We start from the raw sequence: 26156 nt of genomic DNA, 5'->3' as shown, positions 1-26156 counted from the left end.
TGTGACAAAAGTAGTTATTCAAACAGCAGTAAGTTCTTTTGAATTGAAGTGTCAAGGGGTTCGTTCATTTGTTCAGCTGTGGTAAAAGTGTTATGTTAAGTGTTGGCTTCAGCGTTGATTGCGAAAAAGGTTTAAGGATGTGGGAACACCTTGTCAAAATTTTGCCCCATCTGTGTAAAGTTAAACTGGAGTAGTTTTGTTACTTCTCTTGTAGTCACTCTTGCTCACTGAACTAGTTTATGTCTATGATACCTGTATAACTGGGCTTTATAACTACTACTATTGTGATAAAAATGCTGTAATAATAAACAGAACAAGTAAATAGAGGTAATGTGACACTGAAAAGAATAGCAGTGTTTAAAGAGCAGGAGAGGAAGGAAGAGAATTAACAGAGTGTAGTCCATGCCTGAAAAATCAAATAAGATTCTGTCTTTGCTGTATATTAGGCAAACTAAGCCTGCTGTTATTTCTCTAAATGTGATTTTTGTATTAAGTTGTAGCACAGAGCACACAGTTGCAGCAAATGATAACTTGATATAAATGTTGACTTGAAGAAAACTGTCAGTCTCTCAAATCTTGCTTGTGTAGCCCAGGCATTGCTTGTAGCATGTAGTTTATTACATACAAAGATGGCAGGGCAAAGGGGAATTATAGTCCTTGATAGATTATCAGCAGGATATCCCTACGTTAAGGAAAATAAAATTGGTGCTATGACCTTTTTCTTTTCAAAACACAAGATGTCATGGCTACAGTGGATTTTTTTCAATTTTTGTGTAGCAAATTAAAGATGCTTTTTAAACTGCACATAAATATTGCATTTAGAGTTACATCATTACTTGTAATTTTTATCCAGTTACATTAAATCTTTCCTATCATTATTAGTATAATGTTATTCCATTGATTTTACTATACTTTCTCTTGGGTTTTAGTGGTATAAATGCATGAAACCACACTTACATGGAAGAGTAATAAAAGCATTCCTAACAGTCTGTTGCCTCCTTCAAAGGTGAAACCTTTGCTGACCTAAAGGGGTGAAATCCCATAGGACAAGCCATGTGATTTTAGTTTAAAACAGGGAATATATTGTTAGTCCTGGAGACCCCAGCACACTACTGTCTGGAACTCTAAGAACTATAGAACTTCTGGTTTTGGGAAACTTGATGTAAAGAGGAGTTTCAAATTGGCTTCCTTTCTGCAGCAGACTGAATGGTGCAATGGTAAACATTAGTGGCCATATTTTTCTCTCAGCTCAAATGTGAGCTACTGATGAAAACAAAAAATCCAAACTGAAGAATACCACCAAAATTTAATTTGGAAAATTTAAAATCTTATATAATTCATCCTGTGAGTATAAATAATAATTTCTTTAGCCTTAGTGACATGCCTTTCTGACAAAGTTATCATTTAAAATAAAAAGAAAAGGACAATCTTTCTTTGAAATGGATAACTTAGAAATTGAAAGAAAGAGATGATCTCTGGAATGAAGGATGCTTTAGCGATATGACTAGCAGAAGTAGTAGTTCTGGTATTAGATAAACAAAAGTCCCAAATCAGGATTGTGGTCCACTGTGCTAAGTGTTTTGCAAACAAGATGAAGATGTAGTATGCATTAGCTACTTTGTCAGATCTTGTAGGTTTTTGTAAAGGACAATGGTACAAAAGTACAGCCGTTAGCTGCAACCTTAGCTGACCTTATCTAACAATCGTGGCAAGTACCAAATAACTGTGGAAAGGAAGATAATGTGCTCTCTATCCTAGTTATAAATCTGTGCAATTGCATTAGCTTCAGTGAATTTCTGCAGCTTTTACAGGAACCTAACCTGGAATTAAGGGTCCGAGCCTCTGTGTTGGTGCAGGGTTGTTCATTCTGCTTCTGCTGTACTTCCTGTGATTGCTGTTGGTAGGGTGCATAGTGGCTCAGTGTGTAGCCTACCTTATTTTGACAAAATCCTTTGCTCTCAATAATGCCATACAGAAAATGATCCTGTTGGGTTCTCAGATTACATCCACTGTTTTTGTAGCTAAAGCTGTATTTGTAAAGTATGAGGTGCTGCCTTCCGTCCTTTATGTTAACATTTGGCTTCTCTTCCCTTCTGCCTGCTTTTGGAAATCAATTTTATTTGAACTATAACAGAAATGTTTCATAACTTCAATGTCTTTGCAAATAGCTTTTTAAAAAAACATTTGAATATAATTTCCTGTAGCACTGAAGCGTCTTAAAATATAAAGCTATTGTACATCAAGGAGAATTTTGCTGTATACGTTTGTGCATATAAAGACAGGAGAGGGCATGCTGTACTTAACTTGTTTGACGTGTAATGTATACAAGGAATGGAAAATTTGGCTGCATGTGTAATGACCTGGTAGCCCAGGTAATTTCCTTTATGCCTTAAATTAGGTAACTGACATTCATAACGCATAGAATCTTGCTTGTTGAGCAGTCTAGCATTATATTTGCAGAGCTACCGCTATACTAACTGGTATTACGTTCACATTTAGTGATTTATTTGACCTGGGAAGCCAAAGAATTTCTTCTTTCCTAAAAGGACATTTTCTAGGGCTCCAAATGATCAAATGATCTACATTCTAGTTTTCCCCTTTATTACAGTTGTGAGGAATTGCATGATCATTTGCAATATATGTGTGTATATATGTATATATGTTGGGACATTATGTATATATAATATATACATCACCATATATTGGGCCATGACTTTCACTTTGGTCTGTGGCTTCACCAACCTATTTTAGAAACCTCACGAATAAATCACTAATCATACTCATGGAAGTTATCTCCTTCCTTAGATAAAAGTATATCTATAAAGTACCAGTTTGTATAGAGTATGCTTTGGACCTGTCCCACTGTTAAATAAAGCATAATATAAGAAGCTAGAATTTGCAATGGCTGCCTGACACACACAAAGGTATTTTAATTAACCTGCATGCAGAAATTAACCCTTAGAGTACTGCTTCAAATTCCTCAATTTATTTTGTTATTTAATTTTACCAGTGGGCTATGCTGCTTTTCTACTCAGTTCATAGTACTGTACATAAAGTACATTAAATAGCCATACACAAAAAAGAAGTGAGAAAAAGAAAAAAAAAACAAAACCAACTTCTTATAAACAAGGGATTCTACAAGACTAAGTACCCGAGGTTGCTAATGGGTAATGTATTCCTAAGCAACTACTTTTTTTTAAGGTTTTATATTATGATATGACTTAAAAGCATGTAATGTTTCACTGTAGCTGTGTGCTTGTTAGGTTTGTTCCTAAAGTATCATAGGTATGTCTCCTATAGAAAGAAGTCAGTTCTTTAAGGGTTAATGTGGGTTAAGGAATCCTGAGGTATTCTCCTGCTTGTCCTTTCTTAAAGGTATCTGCATGTTAATTCTCAGATATTACCTGAACAGGTGAATATAAAGACTGTATGAATGACTAACTGAATGAATGAAATAATTCATTTGAAATGCTTGCTTGTATCTTGTAAACGACTGGAAAAGAGAAATGTGATTTCTGAATGAAGATCTTTAATGAAATGCATAAAAATCTCACCAGAGTAGAAACTCATATACTGACAATTTACTCCGATTTCTTTTTCTTTCAAATAGCCCAATAGAATCCTGCCAGAATTTCTACAAAGATTTCACATTACAGATCGACATGGCTTTCAATGTGTTCTTCCTACTCTACTTCGGCTTGCGTGTAAGTAGTGTGTCTTTGATAGCATGAGTCAGGGAGGGAATATAGCTATTAGATAGGGAGAGTCTTTGAATACAGCCTGACTTTACAATGGCTGGACAAAATTAAGCTAATTTCTAAAGTGCATGAGCAAAGCTTTTGATTGAGAACATTTAGGTAATAATAAGCATCTAAGATCACTAAGGATACTGAGAGTTTATAAGCTAAGCCGTCTGTTCCAGAATGTTCTTGTGTGGTAGAAAGTGAAAACTATTATAGTTCAGTGCTGGTCAGTGACATCGAATCTAGTTTCAGTGTTCTCAATGGAGTGATAATTACCTCAGCAAGAATAGTGAATACTTGATCTATTCCTCTGCTGCTAGATACGTCTTTGGCAGTCAAAGGTTGAGATAACAGCTGGTAGAGCTGCTGTATTCAGTTTTATGCACGTCCACTTTCCCAGACTGCTAATGAATGCTTTGCAGAAGCTGTAAATACTAGTCAACATGCTGAAATGTATATCCTTAGAATATACTTATCACTTTCTGAAAATCCAGTAATGCTGTTTCAGGATCTAAAAGTTGGGACATCTGAAACAGGTAGGCACTTTTAAAAGTTTGGGCAAGTAATGCTTGCACTTCAAGCTGTTGGGGTTTTTTTTTGTTTTGTTTGGTTGTTGGTTGTTGTATTTAAAATACGCTTTGAAAACTAACTTTGCTTGTTGTTAATTGGAAAATCAGGGAAAAAAGGCCTCAAACGTAACAGAACTACAAGGAAAACCTCATGTGAGCAGAAAGCCTGCCACATTGGTCTTTAAACTTGATACAAGTATTGCCTCCTGATCTTTCTTTGTCCATTTTGCTCCTGAATCACAGGAGCTCTTATGTCACAATGATAATTGAGTTCCTCCTATTTCACTTCTCACCAACTTAACCAACTTTTTCTGATGATCCAATAAGGAATTTTGTTGCAAATCTAGGTTATTTCATTACCTAGTCTAGGTGCAGTGTCTATCCTTTAGCTAAATAAATAAATTCTTTCAGTATTTATGCTACTATGTATGCATTCTAATCTGTATTTTAAAAGCATACAGTGTAATAGCCCCTAATTCTTAAGGATTTAGAGGGCTTTTGTAGATGTCCACCAGGCCTGCAATATAGGTTAAATTTTTGACAGCAGATTCAATGCATGGTACTTGTGAACTTCCAAGTACTCTTTTTTTAGAAGCATCCAAATGCTTTGTAAATTTTGTGCTAGTGATAAGGTTGTATGTTCTTACCAAGAGAATTAAAATTACGTATTGGCCACTCTTACTTAAAGCAGTAACTTAGGCTACATTATCAAGAAGCAGAGCACAATAAGAGAGAATATACTGAGAGCTGATGCTAATACTTTCATATCCACACTGTAAGTTTTTTGGAAGGGAGAGAGTGTACTGTAGAGTCTACTCTGGTCCTATGGACTGCATGCACTTTACCAGTTACAGTATGTGAGATGCACTGCTAGAACACCTTTTTCAGTTTTAGTTTCAACCAAAACAAATCTTTGTGTTATCCAAAACTTTGTGATGCAAACTGAAGTATGGTAAGTGGGGATGATAAGGATTCACTTCAGATTAGTACTCCTTATCTAAGTTAAAATGCTAATATAGATGTAACTTCAGTTCTCCAAGAAGTCCTGCTGAACTAAACAGGAGTTCCTGAGGAAAAGGTGATACTCGGTTGTGTGGATGCAAGAATTGGATCGATAAAGAATTTGCTTATTATGTAATAAGCATCTCATACCTTTAGCTATTTTAATTTGGGTTTTTTTTTCTGATAAGTATCTCCTGTGAGGACTCACTGGCAAATTAAAGTATTTGAAGAAACATTTTAAAATCTCATCCTTCTCCATCTGTTCTCCCTGAAATGTTGTTGCAACTCAAAATCATATAAATATTACCATATCTTCAGTTCTAGAAGATATTTGTGTTCAAACACACATATATCCATTTTAAAATCTTTGCTGGCTAGTATCCAGCTATGTGAGAACTCAGAAGTGAAGTCTGCAAACTGCTGATGAAGACTGAGTCCAAATTGCATGAGTTAACACATAATCAAGCAATAGGGTCTGGCAGAGATATGGCAAGTATGGAAGTAATCCTTCTTTGGAAGTGACAGAATTATGCTAGTGCTTCTAGAAGAATATATCTCTTGAGGCATGGTAGGATTGCTTCTGTAATGAAATGGACTTTTATTAGTTGCTAATTATCTAAATGAATAACTGTTCAAATACTTCCATAGAAAAGTATGAGTGGCCTTTACAGTCAAAAGACTTTGTTTTCATTGTTGAATAACACACTTTAACCTTTTTGAAAGCCTAAAGGTTGTGCCCTGTTGAAAGATAAAATGCTGAATAGAACATATATTGCAGGTTATGAAAATATTGATCTGACATCTTAAAAAGCTTTTAGTTCCAAATATTCTGACTACTACTAAATTCAACAGAAGGGAATAGAAAGCTTCTGCTGAAACTGGATATTTTTGTTCAGTTTTCATGCTGGAGCATTGATGTTGAGTAATACAGACTAACAAAATGTCAGTTTATTTTTAGTTTTGAGTCTTCTCTGAGGCAAATGCTGCTCATGTTGTCTGTCTTCTTTTTAAGTATGATTTCAACATTCTTGACATCAGTAGAGTCCTTTCCAATGTTTTATCTGGGATTCCAGCAAAGTTGGTATGCACCATAAACATTTCCTGTTAAAGTTTTAAAGTAATTCTAAAGCAAGGAGATTAAGTGGATGAAATAGAGAATGTCAGTATTTGCTTTGGAAGAAAGACAATGGATATTGTCTGTAATTAAAAAAATACAAGCACTTTTAAAAAATATGTTAGTCCAGGTTTTAAGACTTACATGAGCAAAACTGCTCTGTTAAATATCTTTGTGATGCACTAAAATTTTATATTTATTTATATATTTATATTTCATATTTATGTAAAGCATATGTTTTAATTATTACTTGAATGTGAATAGTAGTTTGACCTTATTTAAGCACATAGATGAATAGGCAAGTTCATACTATGATGTCCTTGGCAGTTTCACTAGGCTGATTTCGTAGTCAGGAGAGAGAAAGTACCTCATCCGTGGCACAATCTGAAGGACTGAAGTCCTGCTGCAATCCTGAATTATGCCTTGTAGGAGTCATCCTGGTGGTTCCTTCTGGATAGGATGATAATGGGACTCTTTGTAAACTGTCATGTATTTAGAAACCTGTGAACAGCAAATACATGATGAGACTACTACCAACATGTTTGGTGTGCTAGAGCAAAGGTGATATAGTTTGAAATATTTTATACTTACCTACACTTTTCTAATATTACTGATACATTGTTAATAAATGTGGAGAAAATGTTTTTTAACACAGATATTGCAACTCATCATATAAATGATCTGTCTTTTTAGTTAGACCTTTCATTTTAATCTCAATGGGGTTATCAAGCAATGCACAATACAGACTTCTTTCCAGTGAGACATGTTTTGTCTGGACTGACCTAAAACATCAGTTACTTCTCCACTAACTTTGGAGTTTAATATTTTAGAATGGAAAGTATTGCACATACTTGCAACCACCATGGGCATAATCTGATTCTTTCATCTCTCCCCCACTTTTTTTCAGTTCATAGCAGCCAATGACAAGCTATGGTTTTGGCTAGAAGTTAACTCAGTAGTAGATTTCTTCACGGTCCCTCCGGTGTTTGTGTCAGTATATTTAAACAGAAGTTGGCTTGGTAAGTAAAACAGTTTTTCCTTTTAATAGCTGTTATAAAAATACTTAAACTTTGCACATTTTGATGGAGAATTTCTTCATCTTGTGGCATCGCGTAAGCAGAAGAATGTTACCACAGTTGTTTTTGCAGTGAATTTGCCATTTCAGCAGACAGGTGGGTTATGTCAGAAAAGGCACTTACTAAGTCCATTTTGTTCTTGATTCATTAATATAATCTCCTAGTCTAAGTGATGGTGAACTCCAGCTTGGAAGTACTGTGTAACATGAGGCTGTTTTTATTAAACGGTAAATTTGATCTAATTGTCTCAGCTTACAATCTGAACAGGTGATCCAGACCATTCATTCACTGAAACAGATTGCCACAAATCATTGTCAACAATGAAATCAACAAATTTTAATGTTTTGAGCCAATATAGCTAAATTTTAAATCCACTGAAACAACAGATTTGGAAGATTTGTTTAGACACTTACTGGGCTTAACATTTGTGTAGGACTGCTAGGAATGCATTAGAAAAGAATATGCCACATGTAAAAGGGAATACAAAATGAAGCAGAGCAGACAAAATAAATCAATTAAAGAACACCCATAATGTGGCATATAAAGTTTCTTGTACAAATTGCATTTTCTCTCTAGTTAAGTAAAATGAAGGTCAAAATTTGGGAGTTTTTATTCAGGGAAAACTTCCTAAAAACGGCATACTTTGTTGAATGCCATGTCTTTAGACAACATATGAAACCTCACAATTTGACAATCCATTTCTCCAGAAATACAGGCACTCATTGTCCCTGAAAACTGAAGAGGGTGGTCATCTTAAATGTTTCACATGGAAGGGAAAATAAAACAGAGGATTTTTTTTATAGTAGTATAATATTTTCAACTTGATACAGAAGTGCAAAGATGCAAAAATAATTGATGAATTACTCTTGCATGAAAAGAGATTAATAAATGTACAACCACGTTAGAGTTTATACTATATACACCAGTGGTTATTAGTATGCCAAAGAAGAAAGCAGTATAACAGCCAGAAAAGATCACTACAGATTCCCATATGATTACTGTCTTCATCACATACTTCTGTCATGTATGTAAAACTTAAGTAATGCTTTCTGAAGGAGAAAATGTCATACAGTTCCATATTATGATAGAAAATCAAATAAAAAAAAAGGTATGAAATAACAATCTTATGCTTAAAAGAAAATTGCTGATTTCACTAGCTATAACTCAATCCCAGATTCTTCACATTATGTGAATTAAAGGAATGTATTTTCACACTTGAATGCAACATATCAGGATTTCCCAGAACTTTGAGATAGAAATCATTGGAGAGGAAGGCTATCTAAGAGCAAAAACTAGAATCACAGGATCCATAAAAAAGGAATATGAAATGAGAAAATAGCAAAACCACAAAATTTGGGAAATGAGGCAAAGAGATAATTATTTGAGATTAATACCCTTTGTGAAAGTGACTGCATAATTGACTGACTCATGGTGACACAGCAATCTAACTATAACAGCACCAACAGGAACAATGAGAGAGTTTGCCCATTTAGCAGTTTCTGCTGGATAGTTTTTACAAGATTTATGTCATTTTGCAGGCAGAGTTAAGCATTGCACTTATTTATTCATAGGATTGAAAGGATTTCCATCTCTTTTAATTACACCAATGTCACTTTTTCTTGATTTCTTGTTTGTAGTCCCACTTTACCTGTTTTCTCACGGAATCCTCCTGAGACATTTATCACCTGCTGAGGCACAGAATTTTTTTTTTTTTTTTTTTTTTTTTTTGAATATAGTCATCTTAGGAGTGACATATTTACAAAGTTTGAGCTTTGCACCTGCTTCCACTGTGTTTATTCCAAAGAGTTTTTCACTTTAGGGAAAATCATCCTTAGTGAAATAATTCATTCATTGAAAAATGTGAATTATTGGGGTCCCTGACATAGCTGTAAATTAGACCAGCAAGTTATTATTTTGAGATGCTGTGATGAAAGAATTTTTAAGCAAATACACTGAAGTGTATTAATGAAGATTGTCTAGTTCTTTACAGCTTTTAAAGAGATGGCAAAATTTACTCTGCCTGTGGAGCTCAAATACTTTGGACATACTTATAGGTAATACAGTGGCAGGACTGGGCATGTGAGTGGAGGGGAAGGAAGGGTGTTCGGACCATATTATTTACAGTTTCAGGTTAATGTAATTTTTGTAATTGAGAGAGATGCCCTTGTGCAGAGGGTGATTCAGAACACCCAAGTTCTAGTTTCTGCACCAAGTGTCCCTGTGGAAATATGATTCACAGGGAGGTTAGCCTTTTAGCGAGGCAAGTAAATAGGGAGTGCTTATGGTTAGGCAATGCAAAAATCATTTAACAGGTTCAGGCTTCAGTGTATCCCAGTAATTCTTTGCATGTTTTAAGAATTTGTTTCTGATTAAGCAGGATTCCTTTATATGCCTTAAATTTCAAGATCATTTAGGAGCCAAAATACAATACATTGTCTGGAATGTATTGTGCATCAGGGTCTTTCCAGTTTATTTCACTATTGATTCATGTCAGTCAGCTGTGATGAGTTCATCTAAGTACTAGACAGAATGAAAGTCACCAGAATGTGGCTCCCTGAATTCCCAATTTCACAAGAACTGTCCTGGTTTAGCTAACTGACAGTAAAGTACGAACACCCAGTTTAAACAGTTTTTAAAAAACCCAAACCATCCTAAATCAAAAATAAACTATGCCTTTGGAGCACTAAATGCTCATAGAAAGATGTGAAGTATAGCAGAGGACATGTGGACTGAATGTGTCATCTTTTAATGTACTATAGTGGAAAGCCAGTGGGTTTTTTCCTTTTCTTATGCTCGTTCAGAAATACCACCATTCAGCTATTATGTAACTCCTAGTGTGTGAAGCCTTCCACTTTCCCCGCTACTCCTTTTGCATTCAGTTGTTCATAAAATGTATTTTTGCATCTCAAAATGCCGTATATGAATGAAATTTTCAATCAATATTCATAAAGGATGTTGTTTCAAATCTAATCTTCCACCTAGATTCCAGTACTCAAATAAAATTCAATATGCAAGATGGATCAGATTATGCTTTTCCATCAAAAGGTTTCTAGGAATGGTAGGGTGTTCACTGTCTAATGTACAGCTGCAGGCACAACAGCACTTTAAACCTGAAAATATCAAATTTTTAGATTTGATAAATCCTTTAGAAAGGATTTCTAGGGTATCATTTTTGCTAGCATAGAGTAGCATAAGAAAAGGAAGTACATGAGCAGAATACAGCTGGCACATGGAATGATCTACATATTATTGAAAGATTGGGGGGAGGAGAGAAAGGGAAGAAAATTTTAATGAATCTGTAATGCAATGATATACATTGCTTTGACAGTCGGTATAAAAATTTCTTATGCTCTGACTTAAAACTGTACAGATACAAACATCAGTGTGTTTTCTGATGTTCACTTGCATCTAGATCCCCTTGACATTTTTCCAACACTGTTTTGCAAACAGTAGCATTTGTGTAGATACTTATACATAAAATAAAGCTATGCTTTATAAAATCATAAATATTTCTTGCACAACACTGCAAGAAACTTTCTGATAGTGATAGGACAATTCTCCACTTCAAGTGCAGACTTCTGTGGAGTGGAGAGAATCTTCCCAAGGGAAGAATGATAACAGAAAAGGTGGAGTTTCTGGCTCTTGAGATTTTACAGGTAATTTTGACAGTTAATTTCAACCAAATGATTTCAGTGCATTGCTGAGTCTGGATACTGTCTTTACAGTCTAAGTGAAGGTAGGCTAAAAAGGTTGTTGGATGAAAACAAAAAATTTGCAATGGGAGAATAAATGCCATGGTAAAACTTTTTTTTTTTTTTTTTTTTTTTTTTAAACACAAAGTCATCATAATCTGAGTATCATAGCTAAGTTTCAGATTCAGATCTTCGTTTCTTTGGATAGCTTGAAGTCTGCCAAGTTGGAGAGCCCTGCAACAAATGAACATCTTCCAGTTGTATTCAGTAATGATTTACAAACACTCTACACACCACTTAAAACTGTTATTCTATCTTCTACGATAACAAAGGTACTTCAAATAACTGAAATACCTTTTATCATGTACTTGTATGCTTATGAAAAAGGAAATATTGATTTTATGAGCAGACTGTATTGAAATAAATTGCCTTGACAGGATAGTATTGTTAAAGGAAGATTAAACATGTAAAATATGATCTTGGCTTCACATTTAAAAGGACATGAGAATGAGGAACAATCAGCTTTAGAACTACAGTGATATAAATAAAGCCCAATATATGGATTTGATAGTGTCTCATATTATTGAATCACAGAAATTAAAGATAGAAAAGATCTATTAAACAATCCATTTCCTTTTTCTGACCATGTGCTTTATCTATTCTACTGTACAGAATTTCAAGCGATAGAAACTGTTTGATTTGTAATAGATTCTATTATCAGGAAGATTTTTTCATCATCCTTATTCCCTGACATCCCTTTTGGTCTAGGCTGCTGCTGAAGCCATGCTATTTTTTCAGAAAATAATTTAAGATTTATGGTGGGGAAAAGAAGACAGACAACAGATGCAAACGTAGACACATGCACAGCATAGAGAACAAATCTCTTTGTGTGGTGATTAGCATAGTTCTGGAAAAGAGGGGATCTTTTTTTCCGGTCCTTGCTCAAATTCTGTCCAGGTCCTGTTACAGACATCTCAATTAATTTTGGATGAGACTTGTGGTCTCAGTATCAATTCCTGGTCTGAGAAGACTGTTTCCAACATCTCTGGTAGACATTCAGCTATTTTTGTGAGTCAGAGAATGAAATTGGTTTCACTCTGTGGAAAGAGACAGATGGCTTTGGAGAAAAAGCAGTGTGTCTTATTAAGATAGTTAAGCTGATGGTGTGAATGCCTCCTGGCCATCCAGCAAGTGTGCTTCAAGATGAAGCTTTAGTTAAAAATCTGTGACACGAAAACAACATTTCTTTCAATACCCTGTAGACTTTTTCGACATAACCTCTGCAGCCTGAAACCGTATTTGAATCTGCAGAACACTTTATTCCTTTTGGAAAACATATATATTTTAATGGAACTTAGAGCAGTACCTTAGTTACGCTGACACAAAGAAGTGCTCTGATAACTAAATTGTAGGGATACCAGTGTGAGAGAGGAATTATGAGCTCCAAAACTTTGTAATCATTTACTGTCTTTTGATGCATCCACAAGTCTCAAAACTATCCCTTTCTTAGCACCTTAAATTTGCAATCATTTGCAATGATTTTGTTGGTTAAGTATTGTGCATTTCTGCCATCTATTGGCGAAAACTTAGAATACACATCCAAATTTTACAATATTTCTTACAAAGCTAGTGTATTTTATACAGCTTTAAAGCATTTTGTGTCATTTTACTTACATTATAAGTTATTTTATATCTAATGAAAGCTAAATTCTGTAAAATTTCCTAGGAGAATTGTATTTTACGTATATGTGCATATGCCCTACTTTTCTGGGCAGTAACATTTCTGTGTACACTTCAAATGCTTTCAAACAGGTATCAGAACGAATTTAATGAAAATAGTTCTGAATACTCAATCTGCGTGGTGATTTGTCAAAAATATGTCATTGAATAGACTGTATCATATTTGTATTATATTGAAGACAACAATTTTTTGCTTTCTTCCGGATACCTTAATCAGTTCAGTTTTCACAGAGCATGTATGTTTTGACAGGGTGCCAGGCTTTTGAGTTGTTACAATATTAATAGCAAAAGGTAACCTTGTGACAAATATGCATTTGTCATAACATCCATGACAAATTCTTATGAATATTGTTGCACGCAATTGTGAAAATATGCTTCTCTTTCTCTCTCCTCCACTAATGAGAAGTCAAACAAGTTAGCCAAAAAGACACTGGAGCACAGGAGAAACAGAAGGACAGTACTAGTCTCAAGTGTTATTAGTTTCTGTCATCTAGCTGACATTCATAGAAACTGTGTGCTTGCTTCTGTACAACTCTGAATTCAAAGTAAACTGGATAATTTAAATGATCTTCTGTTCCTAGTCTATCACTGTCTGTGAGTGGTACTGAACACTGCATAGAAAGCTGACCCTAAATTCATTCTGTTTTCTATTCTGCTCTGATTGGGAGGGGCCATAGGTAGAGGGGTACCTTGATTTTTCCGGTGTGAATGAGTGGCAGGCTTAGCCCAAAAGTGGTCATACTCTCTGAATGTTGAGGAGCTATTGCAAGTTGATATCATAGCTGATACCAGTTATATTGCTTTAAATAAAAGTGCTTCCTAGTTTATCTGGCTGGCTCGCTGGACTACTTTGACCTCTTGCATCTTTTCTCTTCCTGTCTGTGTCTGAGAGGAAAAACTTGATTGAGCAAGAATGCATTTTTAGTGGAAAAAAAATCCAGTCTTAAGTTTATAGTTACCTATAAACAAATGCATATAGTTTATTGTCATCCTGCTTTAAACATGATCCCAAGCCCTGCTTGTCACTAGCTTGTTCTCTTCATTATCAAGCATTACATCCTCTAGTATCATTGGTTAACTTTATTAGCGTGGATTTTACTTTTCCTCCTGAATATTAATAGAAGTATTAAATAACTTAAGGTCAAGAACACATCCCTGACAAGATTCCCAGGGAAGACATGCCAGATTCATTTCAAGACTTAATGGTTCTTGGTCCATTTAATGAGTGCCATGGCAATGCTGAGTAAATTACAGCAGTATTTATAGCTTTGTCACTCAAACATGACATTTAATGGAAACGCTAATGGGATAGGATGTTTTTCGAAAATGTATGCATAAATATAATTCTTTATCTTGACCACTTAATTACTTTGTAGTAGAATTATTTGTTTTGTCTGAAATTGATTAATAGGCCTGTGGTTACTTCATTTAAACATATGGAAATAACATTAACTTTCTTAAATATTTCTGGAACTTCTATAAACTATATGTGCAAGACTCACTGAAAACCAACATTAAGTAGTCCACAGAGTGAGTTTTTAAAACTATTGGTTGTGAGTTACCCAGACATGATGACTTAAAAATGTCTGGCTTAACAGATGTGTTTATTAGTATTCTCCTTAGTCATGTTAGGAAGGCAAGTATGCCATCATTACATGATTGGCTTTTTCTCAGTTATAAAAGAAAATATATATAGGACACTTCTGCCTTTTCTCCATTATTACTGAAATGTCCACCATGCTGCTAGTAATAGAATGATACAATTAAAATGTCTTTTATTTGCAATGCAGTAAGTCCATGGTTGGTTAACATAGTTCATAAACACTTTCTTCTTTTTGAAATTTGATGTTTTAAAATACAAAATATATATTACTATTTTGGACTTCTGGTTTTTTTTTTTATGAACAGTAAATAAAATCAGTATTTTCATTTAAATAGCCTAAATTTGAATTCCGTAATCACTTTTTCCTTGTCTGCCAAGATGAAGTCATATAGACAACCCTCCCTTCAATGAGACACTCTTAGTATTCTTTTGTGGTTATAATATTTAGAACTTCTAAAGGTATATTAATACTCTTCAGCATATGTTTTTCAGATAGACATTTCCATGGTGTAAACCAAACTTTTTTTTCCACATTTATTATACAAAGAACCATAAGCAGCTAGACTTTACATTATCTGATATACCCAAATTGTCTATTGTCATCATTGGTTAATGTTCTATTTCACGTTTTTTCTGGACATTGATCCATAAATGTTCGTGATCATAGTCTGCCAAATTTAGCGATTCAGAAACACAGAATGCCATTTTGGTATAGATGGCCTGCTAAATTCTAAGTAGTTTATAATAACTGATTTTAACTTTTTCACTCATATTTCATTCAGTCATACTCCCTCTAGGATAGTAATAGGATGGTAATATCAAGTATATGGGATTTATGCTGAAAAATAAATCACTGCAATTTCTCTTAATTGCCAATCATTTAGCATTTTTTTGGTAAAATATTCTGTAATCTTCTTCTCTCCATATCCCTTCCTGTCTAATCAAAATAGGTTCTCAATATCCAGATATTATGTGGAAAAACACTCTAATGTTTTCTTTTTATCCTGCTTTTTATTATCAGTTTAATTACTTTATGACTGCTCTTGTGTTCTCTAATAGTTTCAGTGGTCTTTCAGACTCTGTGATTAACTCCCTCCTGCTCAAATGAAGGCTACCCAAACTGTACAGTTTTGTCTTTAATAGAAGGTGGAATAATGTTCTGAAAGAAGAAAACCTTTTCCCTCAAACTGCTTAGGGAACCCATAATTCACTTATGCTGTCTTCTGGCATTTGTATTCTTTTGCATGAGGGGCATTTAAAAATGCTACTTGCAGTGTCCAAAAAGATCATTGCATTATCATTAGTCAGATGCTTTCCAAATTTTCCTGAGCTACCTACTGCATGTTACTAACCTGCACACTTTCCTGAATGGTAATATGAGAGATAAGATTATTTTTTTTTATTTAACTAATTGTTTCTTATCTTTAAAAGTCAGCTGAAAGACCAGTTGAAAATAAAATTTCATGTCTTGGCTCCAACATAGTATGTTAACTTGTACAGTACCTTGTAGGCATTCAATGTATTCATTATACATTATCCAGTAGTTTTTCCCCCAATATCTTCTTTCACTGATTTCTTGGTAACTGTTTTTTTTAATACACTGAATCTGAGTAATGTTGTTACAGAGTGTGATGATCTCAACTTTGAATTTTCAATGCTTGTTGTTTACACTACTTTATACTTTCTAAGTAATATAACTAATAACTGCATAAGCCCCAAACCAGAAGTCCTTTATACCTAGACCGTGAGAGTTTATATTCTGGTAATTTTAACATAAGTTTTATGATTTCTGGTGACTATTTTTGAGCTTGAGCTCATTTTGTATTTCTAAGCATCTAACTTCTGTAACACAGCTTAAAGGATCTCTCTTATCTTCTAAGCCCTGGACTAAATGTACTGAGATGTCCATGTAGCTCTCACTAATTCAGCACCAGTTGTCTATTGTGCTCTGTGGTGCATCAGGCTTGGTTTATGTGGAATTAAGAAATGATGCATTATGCAGTTTCAGTAATTTTAAAAAAAACCACAAAACCTAGCCATGATCTTCCTGACCTTTTTTGCAAGACTGAATTAGTCATAAGCAAGTCCTGTTGAGACTGGATTGATATAAACTGATGCAAAGATAGTTGAGATCTCACTAGAAAGATTAGAAGTTAGGAATTCTGTATGAGACTTTAGAAAGTTCATATAGTGGCTGTTCTTACTGAATATCAGAGAGCTCTGAATGAACTTATGTACTCAACCGAGACTGGAGGTTTATATAAACCAGATCATTCATATCTTTTCAATATTGTTTTGGCAATTCCTTTGCTCAACTTCATATATATGAAGCTAAGAAAAGTCAAGAGAGGATTTGATTAAGATTTTCACTCTTCTTATAATCCCAAACTCAAAAGGGGAAACTTCATTAATACATTTATTTAGATGCACTACTTGACCATCAGCTGATAGGCCAAAAACCCATTGGGATTAGGTCAGATTACTTCTTGTGCTTCTATGCTTCAGGTGTCAATATGAGCAAGATTCTGACCTTCCTGCTTATGTGACATTTCAGAAGTAACAGCTGGATGGATAATTGGATAATAGTTTGTAACAATGCTACATTCCTCCTCAATCTGTTCCCTGATCCACTATGCAATTTTTGCAATTGCAGTAATTTGCCATACAAGGTCAGGTGGCATGTAGAAGAAGGAAAATTTGGGATATGGATATAAGTGTTCTTCCAGCTTAGGTATTTAAGGCTTTTTCTGAGGTTTTGGACTGCAGGGTATTTATACCATCTGGCAGAGTTTCATACAATACTGACTTAAGTCAAGAAAACAGTATCTATCATAGTTTGCCACTTGTTTCACATCAATTTTTTGAATGCCTAAGGTTCCATAGTACTTCTGTATTTATAGTGTCCATGCTTACATTATGCAGGGCTTATTCTTGATTCACTGCTGACCCCCAGATGTTTAGCATTCATTAACCTTGTTATCACCTTCAGCAGCGTTTCATATCATACTATCTCAAATTCTAAATAATGAAATCAAAACAGAAACACAGCAGAGAAAATCCAGTCCATAAATGGAAGGACGTTTCTCTGCATCACAAAAGTGTCTCTGAAGTTATTGACTCCTCCATAACTACTTGCACTGCAGTGGTGTACCTGATGGGTTGCCAGAAAGTCTTTGCCAATAAAGCTAATGATGCTCAGAGTGCAGTATTTGCTTATTCTTTATAAGTGCGTGCTTTTGGATCTTTCTGCTACTTTTCGCAGTTTCTTTTGTTCAGGGAACTTTTTAATATGGAGCAGGGTTAAATAAGCTGCTACTAAACTTTGGACTGCACTTTTTTTCATTCAGGCATTTAGTTTTTAATTCTTTTTGAAAAAATCAGTACATTGTGTTTGCAGATTTTATATAAGCTTATGTTATGAAACATTTTGCTCTAAATCTATCTACCAATCTTCTCTGATTTGATATGTATAAAGGGATATGAAGCCAAAGAATTTGAATTTTCTTGGTATTTTAGGTTCCAACTATCTAAGCTTATCTTATCTTCAAAATTGCATAGGCATTTGCCAGAAGTATGTTTTCTTATGAAATCTCCCTAGCTGCTTCTTCAGGTCAAAAGCTGAAATATTGGAAAAGCAGCCTGTTTAACTTTATCAGATCCTTTGTTGCTAGTAAAAATAAAGCAGATGGCAGGTAAATGTCAAAAACAGTATAATGCATCTTTTAATTTAAATACAGCATTTGAACTTAGAAAAAAGTGTTTTTCTACATAAGTAAAACTTGTAGTATATAAAACTTCTTTTTTTTTTCTAAAGCCATTTTCTTGTTTCAGTTGTAGGTGATTTGTACAGGGAAATTATTTTGCCTTTTAAAATCAGCTTCTATAAAGCAAGGCAGATGGAAGTGTGCTGTACAGGGACAGGTCTAGTAAACAGTATTTTGTTCAGCATTATCCTGTAAGAAGTGCTGTTTTTATTGAAAATAATAATATTGTAGCATCACTGTGGACATTTAGCTGAAAAGAATCAGCCATGTAGTATCTTAAGTGTCAAGTTCAATTTCAAGAGGTTTTGCATTCAAGTCAGGATATCTGGAGACGATAATCTGCATAACCAAAAGGAAAATGTTGTAGGCCCTCATAAGTAAAGATGACTGAGAGCAAAATGGTTTAGTCTACTGCATTATGAGATTTCCAAGGTACTCAAAACTCTCCAGTGGTTATTTCTCCATTATTACCTAGTTAATCTGCTGCTCAGTATAAATTATCTATCAGCTTTATCATCTTCCTAATAGCTGGTTATGTTTTTCTTTGATCAACCCCTTACTGTGTGGAACATTTTCCTTCAGAACTGTAGGAGTTTTTGTGTAGAGGTGTGCTCATGCTGCACTACAGAGATACACTGGTTCTTTTCCAACCACCGTGCATCCAGCAGTTAATGCCAATCTCGTTCATCCACACTGCAGCCCCTTGGTCGTTCAAAGTGTCATGTGCTTGAAGATGTAGAATAATTTCGGTTGATGCTAGACTTAGGGGATGTGGACGCATACCTCCATAGCCTAGCAGAAAGGTCTTTTATTGCTCTGAGCTTAGCTGTATGTTAGTGGCCAAGTATGGCATTGACACTGTGTGCTGATGTCGGAGTGAATATTATTTTCACATTATATCAGTTTGCTCACTTTTACTTAGGATCTGGGATGCTTTTCTCTGAGGTAAGTCAAGTGAGTCAGTGAAGTTAAAGGATGTAACGGCTCTTCAGCCTTGTGACAGAAGAAGAAATAATCACAGTGGGATAAATATAAAATCCTAATATAATTTGAATGCCTTTCACAACCTTCCTATTTATTCTTTTTTCAAAATTCAACCTTTGCGACCCTTTCCTATTCAACATCCAACTTTCATAGCTATTATTAAAATTCTAAATCCTATAGGGGTTCTTACCAACGTTCTGTTATGTAAAGGCTGCTGTAGGTAATAGATATGATATTATTTAGAAGTTCACTTTTTAATTATGTACTTAAATGATTAATTATGTATGTAATAAATTAAGATAATTGTTATTATTATTAAAATTTGTATTATAGATACACTATTTATATATAATTTTTATGTAATTTAATTATTTAAAATTTAGATACTTATAATTAAAGCATAGTTAATGAAGTGTTTAGTAATGGCTAGATATGTGGTTAGGACAACGTTAACTCTTAAGAAAAAGTTATTTTTATAGTGGTTATTTGGCAGGCAGTATATATCATGATGGTGTGGCAGTCAATGAACATCTGAGTCTCTACCCGTAAAATATTGCAAGTACAAATTCAAATGAGAGAGGATAATTTGTAAAGAAAATAGTGTGGTCCAGCTTTTATTTTGTGTTAAATTCCATATTAACACTGAGTTTGGATTCTTCTGCATTGTTTCACTTTCCTTTCTATTGTGGGAAAAGTGTAGATATCAGCCTCTGTAAAAGCAGAGGCATCTAGAAAATAAAAACAAGCCAAAGTTGGTTCATCTGGATTCTCTCATGCTCACTCTTACCTTGGAAATTCGTCTGAAGAAAAAGATATACAATTGCATGCAGGGTGGATCATATAAGAAATATGTTGCATTCAGTGGAAAATAGCAAATGATACATAGATTTGGAAGAACAGCATCTTCTAGGAAAACATCAGACACCTACTTTTCTAGGCATTGGTTCTAATCTACTCTGAAAGGGGGAAAATTTCTATGCACTATCTGTTCTTAGTGATTTGGTAGCATTGGCCTATTAGTGCAAGCATTTGCGTGCACTTGAAACTCCCTGAGAATTTGCTTCTCAGTAGGCAGACCACAGACAGATTTTCTGTCTGACATGAATTTCAAGAGAGGGGTTTGAAATGCTACTCCCTTTACTGGATTTGTTCTTGATTCAGACTTAGTGCTGAATTGACACTTGCAGTTCTCAGACTTTGTATTTGAACATGTTACAATACTGAATAGGTGAAGACTATTTTTTAGTACTGGCATGGAGTGAAATAAGGGCTACTGATAAGTGGTGTATGGACCTACATGACAGCTATAGTTCCAAAAAGCAGTTAAAACACCATAATCTTTGATTTCTATGAAATTTTATGCATAAATTCTTAATCCGACAGTTGGTATGAAATATTTTGTTTGTTGTTATTACAATATAAATTTACACCATGTGCAAGGTGCATTCTCTACACTAAGTAAAAGGGCATCACGTCTCTTGGACAGGCATAAATATTTTATGAGGTTTGGCACCCATCTGGTCAGAAAACGGAATTTTTTTTTTTTGCACTTGGATGATAATCACATATAGAATTTTGTGGTGTATCATTTTCATAACTGGTTTTTCATAAGTAATGTATCTGTATGTATCTGCTCATATTTATTCTTTAAATATTTTCTTTGTGCAATTCAAAGGCTAAAGAGGTTCAATGGCTAGGATGCATTATATCATACCAGTTGATTAGAATGGAAGTATTTGACTCTTTTCAGGTCTTATTTCATAGTATGCTCATTGTTTCTTTGGCAGTTATGGCCTGTGCCTTGTGACTCACAGGAGCAAAGACAGGCGGAATTGCAAGTCTTTTTTTAAACCAATGTCCTGCAGCATGAGTCAGGCTTTAGATCTGGCCTTTGTCCTTCCTTTGCCTTTGTTCTTATCATTTGTCCTGCCCCATGGTTACAGCCTCTCAGAATAGCATATTCCTGATTTTAGTGTAATTTGTTCCTGATGAATGCCAGGGAAAATTATACAAGATGCTAACTTGTCATTCTTCAGGAAGTGAAACTACTTTATATTGAGTTGTACTGAGCACTTTAAAAAACAAACCCCAAGTTTCCAACCTTCAGTGCCACCTTTCTGCAAGGTTAGCTTGCTGAGGTGTAACCTCTTATTTCGAGGGTCATATTGATTTTAGTAGCATCATCAGTAAAGTGTCCAATTAATTTATTCTCCAAAAATCAAAGGATTAAAAAAGGCATATTTTGTGTCCTTTTTGAATATGGACTTCAGTATCTAGAAAGGATCACACAACTGTATGATTAAAAAAAAAATAGAAAAATGAGAGATGAATAAATTCCTTTTCTCTCTAGCTCTTTTTTTCCATGAGGTAAGTATGAATATTGTTTATCCTTCCCTTCATGCTTTCAGCCTTTTGTTAAAAATGGCACCACCATTGGTTTGGTGGGATAATACTTCCTTTATAAAATATGATGCTTACAAGATAACACACTCTGATTTTATGTGAAGATCTGCTACTCATTCACTACAGGGTATATCTCTGCTTGTCTTATGGAATACGACATAGTCATTGCCTGAAGTGGTATAAAGCAGTGAAGTTAATGTTTACATAACTAGTGACTGTTTTTGTTATTGCTAGTGCCAAGCTTTCTGAAAATGGTTTAATATCTTAAGACTTTGAGACTGGGAGGTAAAAAAATAAATAATGTGACTACATGCATTTCTTCAGGAACTCAAGTTTGGATTGTAAATTTATTTTCGAAATAGTTTAGTGAGATTAACGAGTGGTAAGTGCTTGGCAGAACGAACATTAGATTGTTCTGGTTTTGTCATAACCCATAGACAATGCTACAAAGCTGTACCAAAAAGTAGTTGTTGGCCAACCTGTATCGTTTTTATATTCAGACACACCAGGTTATTTTTTTTCTGTGAATAATACTTTTACTCTTTTTGAAATAGGACCAATGAAAATTTTACGGGCCATTTCTTGTAGAACAATGGCTTTTGCACTAGTTTCAGAAGTAGCAACCTGAAAGAGAGGAAAGATAACATGTGGAACATTCTGTGTTGCCTTACCGTAAAATAAATTAAAAAGTAATTTTCAAGGAGAGAATGGTCACTGCATATAATAAAGTTATTTTTCTCTACAGCAGTTTTCTTCTTGGCAGGTTTCCTTGTGTTTCATGTTTTTTCTAGATTGTGCTTTTGGGTACAACTGTAAGCAGATAGTATCCTACAAAAGCACAGCAAATCAGTTATCCCTGTCTAACTCGTGCTTTAGAGGACAATAATTTGATACCCGCTTCTACCCAATGCATTGGTTGTCTATGCCAAAGATCTATTCTTCCCTTGCCCTCTTGCAAGATGATATAGCAAGCACCTAGTTCCTGCATAGCCAAAAGTAAAGCAGAGCTCAGCTGCTGAGAAGTCTTGCTTTCTTCTCCTGCATATTTGAGATTAATAGTTTCACACTGGATGGACTTTGAAAGCAAGTTGTCATTTAATTGTAGCAATGCTTCCATAAGTATATCAATCCATTTTTATGGCAAGTTCAGGGAGGGTCATGGAGTGATATGCTCCAAGGATACACTTCTGTTGAAAATATGGAAAACTTCACTCGTGACATACTTTTAAATAGCTTGGGTTCGTTGAAGGTACAATAGGTTTTAACAGGTCATCCTAGAACTCTTTAGAACAGAATGAATGTTGATTAGTTCAGAGTAAATACTTCAGAGCAGACTGCACACATTTCTGGTGTTTCTGATAACACAGAGTTTAGGAGTTTTAAGTCTACTTCAGACCAAGAGACTGTCAACTGTGTCCTTCACAGGGGTAGGAAAAAGTCCAGAAACACTGGAAACAGTGCTATTTTCCTAATGGCATCATCTTCATCCGCTTAATTGGACTTCAGACGTTCACTCAGATGCTCATTTCAGCTAGATGATGGGATATCAAAAAGGTAGTTTTCCTGACAACTGAAGAAAAAAATAATTTAGCCTACAGAGAACAATTTTCTGTAATCTAATTTTACATCTAATATGAAAAATTTGGCCAAGTAATAGCTAGATACTATCGATGGTAGAGAACTGTACTCTCACTGAAAACAATAAGCTGTCTTGCATAATCAGGTTGTAAAACAAAATGCTAAAAAACATTCCATTGGAAAGCAGAAATGTCTGCATAGGAAAGTAACACAAACATCTTTGTGTGGCTCTGTGTGTGATGCTGAATAGTGCTTCTCAGCACAATATGTCATCATCCTGCTGCTGCTGCTGAAATTTAGATTCATATTTTTTGAACTTGTGGAACAGGTTTATTTTAGATTTATTTCCAGTTTTTGTCATTCAATTCATGTTTTCAGATTTTGATGTATACAACAGATTTAGCAGTGCACTGACAGAAAAAGGGAGAAAATTGATAAAAATCTGGCTATGCCAGGGAGCTGAGAGAGTTAAAGGAATACTGTCAAATTACTAAAACAAAAATATAGGTTATGTAAACTAAACAGCTTGGCTCTTGCTATTTATTACTTGGGTGCTGTTTGCCTTTAGAGATGTTCTGGGCTCACAAGGTAAATGGATTCTACACCCAAACATTTGCTATACTAAGTACAAAGTACACTAATGATAGGTTTAAAATTGGATAATAACAAGATTATAATACAATTCAAGATGAAATACAAAAAGAAAGAAAAATAGTATGCCTTACATGGTAAAAAGTAAGTAGGATGTTCTTTCAGTTTGAGCTGTACAAGATGTGATTAGTAACACGGATAAATACTGCCTTGTTCAAATCTTTCCAATTTGAGAGGAATGATTCAAGTGCTCACAGATATATTATATATATGTCTGCATGCATATGTAAAGAATCAAAAACTATTCCCACTAGACTCAGTGAAACTTTACTATTGTGACCAGTGGGAACATGACCAGGTTGTTTGTAAGCATGTAGCATAAAGGTTACAATGTAAAGGAGTCACAGAAGTGGTTTGCCTCTGATTCACTCACTGCATATTACTTGAAATTTGCAATTTGTGTGTACTGTTCTCCCCATTTCTGTATTTGGCGTTGTCACCCTTTAATAACATTTCCAAAACGCTTTGAGATCCTGTACATTTCCTATAAGCACATGGTGCAGTCTATTTTTGTGTCTGCTTTGCATTGTACTCCAGATGGCATCGATATATTTTTGGCATATACATCTTTGTGGCTCCTCTGGGGACAAAAAATAGGAATGATAAGCATATTCCTCGAAATGAAGATAGCTTTTCAAGATGAAGTTTGTATGTTATGCTCAAAGCAGGAAAGTTGACTAAGAAAGCATATCATATATCATGGAAGGTAATAACTCACATTTACATTTTATTTTAAAGAGCTTTTTCTAATTGAATGAGACGGTAGCTGACTGAACAAAAATCCGGTTTTGTGAATATTCACAGAGCAAGTCTGCTTGAGAGAACTAATGCACTCTATTCTTTGTGCTCTTGCTTGATGGCTAAATTGGTTCGGTTTTTTTTTTTCCTTCAGTAATATAGCTGTCATTAACTGGGATTAGATGAAGGGTTGTTGTGTTTATTTGTTGTTTGTTTTTTTTTTTTATTTCATCTGGGATAAATCCTGTAAGAGTTGGGTGATTATGCGACCTCTGCCTTCTGCATACTAGCTTTAGCCGGAAGACAGATAGGTGAAGTTGCCAAAGAAAATAATACACAGTAAACAATTACCTTTATGTACATGACCTACAAGAACTATATTCTTTATGAGAGTACCTGTTCATTCCAAGTGAACAGCATCACATTTGTGGGTTTTGGATCAATGGGTGTGGCTCTTTGATGTATCTGAAAGAAGCTTATGTGGTAATATCCGGATAGAAGATGGCTTTTAAGCTCTAATACATCACGGATCAGAGGAGCATCTGCACTGCCTGCCTGCTTCTGTGATTTTTGTCCATTCAGTTTGTGATACTCTTAGTCTGTTTTGTGAGGCTGAGTTTTGTATTTGAATTAATTCTGTTTGTTTCATGCTAACAGAAATGGACTAGATTACACTGAATTATCTTTTGGTAACAACATGTAAAGGTGAACTTTGCATTATCCTGTGTCCAGTTAAATAAATCTGCTTCCAAGAACTCTGAGCTGTCTCTCCGTGTTGATACTGAATTAGCAAAAGGAAGGGTAAATACATGACTGTCTTCACTATTAGTGGATCCTGTGACTGAAGACTGGACCACAATACTTACCTGTGGTGCTCCTGAAGCTGAAGATACATAGTCATGATTCCCAGCAAGATTTTAGTCTACCACAACCCTTCTGGGGGCACGCGTACAGAAACTTACAAAAGTACTAGAAGGCGTAAAAAATCTCTTGGAGAATTGTTCCAAAATGGATATCGTGTCAAAGCTGGACATAATATCCCTGAAAAGGAAGAACAACATACTTTTCGAAACTCCTTGGTGTCTTGTTATAGGGTCGGCTCATACTGGGGTAAGGTCCAACTCTGAACTTTTTCTTCAGAACTGTAGTTTGTGATTCTGTCTCTGGTGCTAGTGTTATTCTCTTCTAAAAAGATATTATATTTAATTTTTCAGCTTCCGAATAATGCTACAGTATTTCAGTTGCTTTATAGGAAAAAATCCTTCCCAAACTCACATGCTGTAATGTGCTCCTATCTCCCTCATCAAAGGTGTTCAGTGTTCACCTAGAATCAAGTAATCCAGTCTTTATTGAAGGATGGAATGTAATATTCTGCAATGATGGAGTTATTAAGCAATTATTTTTAAAACTGCTGTCATTATTTTAACAGATGTAAAAGTAAGTTAAAGAAACGTGCAGCAGAGAGATTTATTAACAAGTCTTTGATACAGCATTGTTTG

At 34.8% G+C, this 26156-nt stretch overlaps 1 protein-coding gene across 12 annotated transcripts in view; it reads left to right on the top strand.

The window, feature by feature from the left end:
• KCNMA1 (potassium calcium-activated channel subfamily M alpha 1) overlaps positions 1-26156 on the top strand; it is a 520079-nt gene that overhangs the window by 307676 nt on the left and 186247 nt on the right. For all 12 annotated transcript variants that reach the window (XM_050898974.1, XM_050898968.1, XM_050898969.1 and 9 more), the window contains 2 exons: positions 3611-3704; positions 7336-7447. In XM_050898974.1, the coding sequence (XP_050754931.1) occupies positions 3611-3704; positions 7336-7447 (206 nt within the window). The remainder of the gene's footprint in view (positions 1-3610; positions 3705-7335; positions 7448-26156) is intronic.

This window comes from Gymnogyps californianus, chromosome 6 (assembly GCF_018139145.2).
Source record: "Gymnogyps californianus isolate 813 chromosome 6, ASM1813914v2, whole genome shotgun sequence".
In the NCBI taxonomy this organism is placed as follows: Eukaryota; Metazoa; Chordata; class Aves; order Accipitriformes; family Cathartidae; genus Gymnogyps; species Gymnogyps californianus.
Note: the sequence above shows the minus strand (reverse complement) of the source record. Positions and strands in the feature narration are given on the sequence as shown.